The 7,500-nt window shown below is 49.1% G+C and overlaps 1 protein-coding gene across 1 annotated transcript in view; it reads right to left on the bottom strand.

The window, feature by feature from the left end:
* The window catches only part of LOC125293106 (cadherin-4-like), a 309,928-nt gene that overhangs the window by 109,943 nt on the left and 192,485 nt on the right, over positions 1-7,500 (bottom strand). Inside the window, exon 4 of the mRNA XM_048240782.1 lies at positions 406-650. Coding sequence (XP_048096739.1) covers positions 406-650 — 245 coding nt within the window. The remainder of the gene's footprint in view (positions 1-405; positions 651-7,500) is intronic.

Genomic DNA, 7,500 nt, shown 5'->3' with positions numbered 1-7,500 from the left:
GTTTAGGCCTATATTTCGTATTTGATTAGCAACGGTCTTTTCGTGAAGACTCACGGGTCAGAGCAGCTGCAGAACAACATAGCGGGGCTGGGGCGTGACTCCGGGCGTGTGCAGGCCCGAACTGCACTGTATGACCACTGAGCATAGATAAACAGTAAAATGTAGCTGGGACGGTAGAGGGGTTAGAAACCCATGAATGAAAATAGCCTATTTATTTCAGGTAGCCTATTTTTGCACCAAAAATATGTGAAAACCATGGAAGTTTAAAATGTAAAAAAAAAAAAACTCTCCGTTCCCAGCCCCCATAGGTTGTATGAACGCCCCCCGTTGAGAAACCCTATTCTACACCATTAAGCGGTAGCGAGTTTCTGCAGGACCGTAACAGGACCCTACTTCCTGCCTCACCTGACTGTTGGTTAGCGCCAGTGCGGGTGATGGCGACTCATTTGCCAGGGTCAGCTTAACGGTGGTCTCCCAGGCCTGTGCGTTGGGATCGTCTCGCGCCGTCACCCGGAACTGGACGGGCTCGCTCAAGCTCAGGCCGCTCACTTCGCGCTGGGCGTAGACGGAGCCGTCGTCCTTCACGCCGAAGCTGGGGTCACTGCTCGCCATGTCTACGCTCACGTTCCGCAAGCACCTCTCGAACTTAACTACAAAAGATGAGAGGAGAGGAGAGGAGAGAGAGAGATGGGAGAAGAAAGGAACAGTGAAATGAGGACCTTGCACTATTACATTATTTGTTCATAAAACGCCATACATACAGCATTATTGCCCTCGAATATAGTTTGAAGCTTGCATTACATGGAAACGTAGCCATTTTCTGCTCAGAATGTATTATATTCCTGTTGAGGGGTTGTGAAACATATGAATGACTGTGATTGCATAGTGCACTTTTTATTACACCCATCATGACACAGAAGTGGTAGCCCCATAGACATGAACAAAGAGAGGATATTTGTACAGAAAATATCGACCACACAACCTCTGGGGACATTTTAACCACCACCCACCCAGACACACACACACACACACACACACACACACACACACACAAACGTTTGATGAATGGGATTTGAAAGTACAATTAATGTCCCTCTAATGAAATATCTGGAAAGCCGATAATCTACAGTTACACAAGATTGGTATTAATGCCTCATTGTATCTGCTCTTGATAGAGACATCCTCTGAACAGGGGATAGCTGTTGGACAACGGCAAAAGGACTCTTGACAAAAGCAGTCATGTGTGTGTGTGTGTGTGTGCGTGTGTGAGAGAGAGAGAGAGAGGGAGAGAGAGAGAGAGTGTGTGTGTATCCTCTTTCCCATTATTACAGAACATGGCTAATGCAGTTCCATAAAAGCATCCCCCTCATTCTATTAAACGTAAGCAGAGACAAAATGAAACCTTAAACGAGGGCGTCTGAGCGCAAGCAGGCAAAATGGCCGTCCGCCTGCCTGCTATTGATTCAAATGAAGAGATGCAGAGCGGGGTAAATTAGCATGCAGTGTTGAGAATAAGCTTTGTCTTCATCCACCCCACACACACACACACACACACACACACACACACACACCCACCCACAGACACACACACACACACACACACACACACCCACACACACACACACACAGACACACACACACACACACACACACACACACACACACACACACACAGACACACGTTTCTCCCACTCTACTCAGCAATACACCAGCCCTCTATCCCCAACACACCCACACACACACACACACACACACACACACACACACACACACACACACACACACACACACACACACACACACACCGCTGCCCTCGAAAAACAAAACAGGTCAGGTAATGGATATACACAAGCTCATTTAGCACGCCACCAAAATAGAAAAAATCAATACGGATCAGAGCCAGCCGCCACAGTCCCCTGGCTAGTCGGCATCGGGGGCGAGAGCCTCGGTCACGGCTGGGCAGTGTCAACGGCAACGCGTGTCACTGGACCACTGAGGGTCAGTTCCACCTTATTGTCTGCGGACTTGATTATTGATCACACATCGATGAAGCAATGGGAAGCAATTTTGCGGTTTTAATGCCAAGGGGATTTGAAAGTGTGTGTGTGTGTGTGTGTGTGTTTTTTTCCTGGCTCCTGACACCAAAGCACACTGACGTATGGTTGCTGATTATAAATTATGTTGCACACATTATTAAAAGTGATAACAGGGGTGTTATTCTATACAGAGTATTCATGAGCTGAGACCACAGTGATAGGCACATGCTCACATGATGTTGACTGAGCTTCTTAATTAAGAGGCTGTGTCATTGATGCATTCAGAAAATAGCCCTATGGCTCATTTCATGAGCCTGTATAAAAAGACACTGAATTCCTGAAAACTCCACGGAACACCACACTTTACCTCATGGCTAGGCACTGATTGAGAACCACTGCATCGACAGCAGTGGAATGATTGTGCCTAACTGAGATTGACATTAGATTTTCATATCTGTAGAACAAAGTAGGATGCTGCTACACGTGAACAAAACTCCTCTTAGTTACCAGTTGGAGCTTCACCCCCTCCTCTCCCCCATGCCTGATTTCAATAGCTTTCTCAGCCCCCATTGCTGTCACGCAGTATGTTACCGCACCCCCCCCCCTCCCCCCACACACAAAAAAAAGATAGCGCATTTGACTGGATGTGGCGTAAGTGGGCTAGCGACGAGCAGAGCAAAGAGGACAGTGTGGAGGATCCCCTAGTACAGCATGGGTGTCCTAATGGAGCAAACATCATCGTTATTCTCCTCAGGCTTCCCAGCCCATCTTCAAACCCACACCCTCGCCGTGTCTTCACTGGACAAATAAGAGAGCAGCGCTAAGTAAGGAGCCTCCCCTGTGGCACCTAGCTTTGGCTATCCATCTTTAAGCCGTTTGGAGCTTAGCGCTGGTAGGCAGGCGGGCGGCTGGGTGGCCAGACGAGACGATGCGAGCGAGACGGACGGACGATGGGATTCGCAAGCGCGGCGGCCCTCGGGGGGCTCAGATCAGAGCGGACAGCTGCGCGGACACGCGGGTGGGTTTGCTGTAATTCCCACATCAGTATTCCGGTCCGGAACCCACCCCCCACCCCAACACCGTCCCCGTATCACACCACATCACACGGTACCACCCAGAGCACACACACACACACACACACACACTCTGTCTGGCCAACTCTGGATCCTTCTGATCCCCGGTAAAGATTACTTTGTTTGCCTACACAATGTTGCCAACTTGCCACACACAAACCTCACGGTTGGCAAACATACAACTGGTCTCTCCCCTTTTATTTCTCTCCTTCTGCCCTCCACAAATTATCCTCTATTCACGTTTCTCTCTTTCTTTCACTTTTTTCCTCTCTTGTTGCTCAAGGGCCCTATCGTGGTGACATATAGGCTGTTAGCATTGGTAATGTCTCTCCCTCTCTCCCACTCCCTCTCTCATGTCCTTTGAAGGATTATATAGTCTAGACAGCGATCTCAAGTAAAGGCCTTATGTGTGGCTTATAACTCAACCAAGTTCACTTAACAGGCAGCAGGGGCTTTCTCTTAATGGCCCCATATGAAACACAATACCTCACATTATCTCACATTAGTGATGAAACCACGGAGCAAAACTCCTCCGCTTACATCAGGCTCTGGGTAGTGGAGCCAGAGTTGCCTGCCATACTTTATGCCCTTTTAAAATGATTATCATGCCTTTGGCGATTAAAATCAAAACAGCTCTGTAGTTCTGTGTATCACATTGAGCGTGTTGTAATTTTACATGATGTGTGTTGTCAACAGACTGTGAGTCTGTAGACTGTACATCTATTGTCATGGCCAGCTCTTTATTGTAAAAGACATTCTTGATCTCAATCAGAAAAAATGTCAACAAAAATGTACAACACAGGTTGGACAAATATTTGACCGGCTCTACAACGCATCTCCACAGGGAGCCCACTGGTGATTTCAGCTGCCTCCTGATTCCATTAATGTGGAACGCCGGTGTGAAGTAGACCGCTGTTACATAAAGTGATTAACGAGAGTCGAATTACCAGATCAGCATTACCGAGCGGCCGTCGTCCCACGCGATTCCCTCCACACCCCCCAACCCCCCCGAAACGAATGGGATTGGGTTAAAGCAAGCGGGGAACAGCTGTCTAACGCCAACATGCTCCAGATGATCACACGTGCAGCCGTTCGTCTAAGCGTGGACATGCCAAGGTTAACAGTGCACAGCTGCTGTGGGACTCCCCCATCCCACTACCCTACCATCCAGCACCACCAACCCCACCACCCAGCACCCCATCCTTTTCCCTCCTCCTGAGCTCCCATGCAGAGCCAGCAGAGCCAGGCAACGGGCCACCATCCCGAGAAAGACAGAGGAGGGAGGAAGAGAGATAGAAACTTTGAGAGAGAGAAAGTGTGTGTGTGTGTGTGTGTGTGTGTGTGGAAAAGGGAATGAGAGATAGAGAGAGGAAGAGAGAGAGATTGCCAGGAAGCAACCATACTGCTTTTCCTCTGGTCTGCTGAGTTGCATCAGAACATGATGAACAATGTACAAGGCTTCCTTTCTCCTCTGTAGTCGTGTGTTCTGATCCCCCCCCCCTCTCTCTGGCTTTTAGCCAGTATTGCAGTCCTGTTGCAGTGTGCCAGCGTGTGCCTGGACACCTGTGCAACCCCCATCCCCTCCACCTTTTTTGCCTTTGAAATGCATGGTGTGGAGCTTACAAATACATCTGTAGGACACACGCACACACACCCACACACACACAAACAAACACAAACACACACACACAAACAAATAGGCTAGGCATTAATGAGCAGGTGTGGAGGGAGCCCTCGCCAGGTGCCAGGTGTACAGCCCCCACCCCACTCTCTCTCTCACACAAGCTATTCACATTGTGTACTCATACTGCTCTAATAGCATGCCATTTGGCACGTTAGTCTGGTGGGGTTCTTGTGGAGTCATTGATAATGTACTGTTAAGGCCACCATGCCCTGGGTCAATGTAACATCAGCAAGTGGCCTTCAATTCAGGCCCTTTAACCTTTCTGAATGTGTTTGACCAATTATGATATTTCCTTTTACCAACCGAGGCTATGTCCAATTACACATGCTGGCACCGCTCGACTGCCTGGGCCTGTGTGAATAAGGACCACAGGGGGTACTTCCTTTTCCTTTATTTCTGCTCCCAAGCAGGCGCCATGACAATGTCCCAGACTTCCTGTCCTCTTACCAATTTGCAGAGATTGATTTCTGTGAGGCTTATTCTGTAGCGGTGTGGAGAATTCAAAACATCTAACAAAGTCTTTCATCATCAATCTTCCAATCTTTCCCCGATTTCATCACTGTCTGCTTCATGTACTGTGTGTAGCCTATTTCTTGTGATTTTTAAAGATAAGTTGAAAGATAAATTAAAAATCAAGCACTGATTCTTTAACTAAAGTTGCATATACAGTATTTCTGTGCATTTTTATGTTTGTTCTGGGCATGACCGCACTGCATACAATCTGAAACTTAACCTTGTATTTGTGAGAGTGTTTTTGTGTATGTTTACTTTGGCCCTGAGGCTAAATAAGTAAGTTCCACTCTTCCACTTTGCTGACACAGGAGGTCAGCTGACAAGGTCTGGCCATTGGTCTGACACGGCTGGTGGCCTGCACCATACGTTAAGGGAGGTAGTGCAGGAGCACAGGAGCAGGACCCACGGATCAGACCTGCCGTAATCCCCGCTGCCACGTCGTGACACACACACACACACACACACACACACACACACACACACACACACACACACACACACACACACCAACTCATACACACTTTGGCAGAACTGACACCTGTGTGCCTCTGGATCTGCTTCTGTTCAGCCCCCTACCCCTGGTGCATTATCTAACCTTCATCCTATATGTGTGTGTGTGTGTGTGTGAGAGAGAGGGGGGGTGGTGTGGGTCCGATGATAAGAGGTCAGACAGAGTGGCACACTCCAGTGGTCATGGTGAAAAGCTTCCTTCCCCTGCTCCCGAATTGTCATTTTGGACAGGCACTTGAAGGGGCAGCCCTGGTCACGGGCCACTGCCGCCGTTTCTGCTGCTGCTGCTAAAGGTAATTGTGTGTGTGTGTGTGTGTGTGTGTGTGTGGAGGTGGGAGATTTGCACTCCCGCCCTGCTGTAACCTTCAAAAACAGACACGGCGAGAGGAGTCTGCCACGTCCGAGCGGTGGGCTGCTAAAGGCACAACCCTGGTCCCTGCTGCCTGGTCAAACTGGCTGAGCAGCATGGCCACTCTTCCACTCTTCTCTGACCTGCCACCTGGTGACTCCCTTCTCCTCTTTTCCTCCATCGACCAGTCCATCTACAATAACTCTCTCATCTCTTACTAGTCACACCAGCCCGGCAGATCACAAAGCAGACTATACAGAGTATATAACCCAAAATGAATGTATCAATCTAGTGTGCACTAATCCAACGTTACACAGGATTGTGTTTAGGGATAGAGTGTTGTGTAGAACAGAACAGAATCTACTCTATTTGATGTTATTCCCAGCCCATTATTGCTCAAGTGAATAAACACTGTCTACACTCACTGATAAACTAACTTGTGGAAATGAGTTCAATATCTCCGACATGTTTCCTTTCACAATTTTGAATTGTCTTCGATCCGGACACCTGGACACAGATGGTCTGGCGGAATATTGACACGTCTATCGATAAACACAAACAGCTTTGACTCGCTCGGCCTCTGTGAGCCGAGCACAAAACGGAGGCCATGACACCAGCTAGCCATAGATGCCTAAATCATAATATCTCAAACACGCCTCTCTCTCTCTCTTTCCTCGCCACCACTCCTCTGTCATTCCCTCCATCCTCCCTCAGTCTCCTCCTGTTGGCGGGGGGTCACAGCTGGCCTGCTGGCAGGCTGATTAGTGGCTGGACTCCTGGGGGAGACTCCACCAGCTCCAGCACAGGAGGAGAGCCGGAGAGAGAGAGAGATAGAGAGAGAGAGAGAGAGAGAGAGGAGTGGAGTGAAGGATGGAGGGATGGAGGGAAAACAGCGGAGAGAGAGCGCAGGAGGGGAAGTGGGTAGCGTAAAGGACCCCCCTCAAAAAAAGAACACAACCACACCTGCTCAACCAAACCACATCCATCCATCCATCCATCCATCCATCCGTATCTCCATCCTCTCCACCTCCACCCACGCCCTCGGCGCTGCCAGCTGCATCCAGCAGCCATACACACCCAGCCGCACCCAGCCACCATAACGGGCCTCCCCTGAGAGCCTCCGCAGGAGAATCTCACCGCTGCTGCCTATCTGTCAGGACGTCCTCTGGGCACGGTGGGGGAAAAAAGTGGGATAAACTCGCTCAATGTCACCTTATGAGGGAGAAAAAGAGAGAGAGAGAGAGTGAGAGAATGGAAAAAAAAAGAGAGAGAGAGAGAGAGAGAGAGAGAGAGAGAGAGAGAGAGAAAGAGAATAAGCGAAAAAAGCGCGGCACT

Source organism: Alosa alosa, chromosome 4 (genome assembly GCF_017589495.1).
Source record: "Alosa alosa isolate M-15738 ecotype Scorff River chromosome 4, AALO_Geno_1.1, whole genome shotgun sequence".
Classification (NCBI taxonomy): domain Eukaryota; kingdom Metazoa; phylum Chordata; class Actinopteri; order Clupeiformes; family Clupeidae; genus Alosa; species Alosa alosa.
The sequence above is the reverse complement of the archived record's forward strand: the minus strand, read 5'-3'. Positions and strand labels throughout refer to the sequence as shown.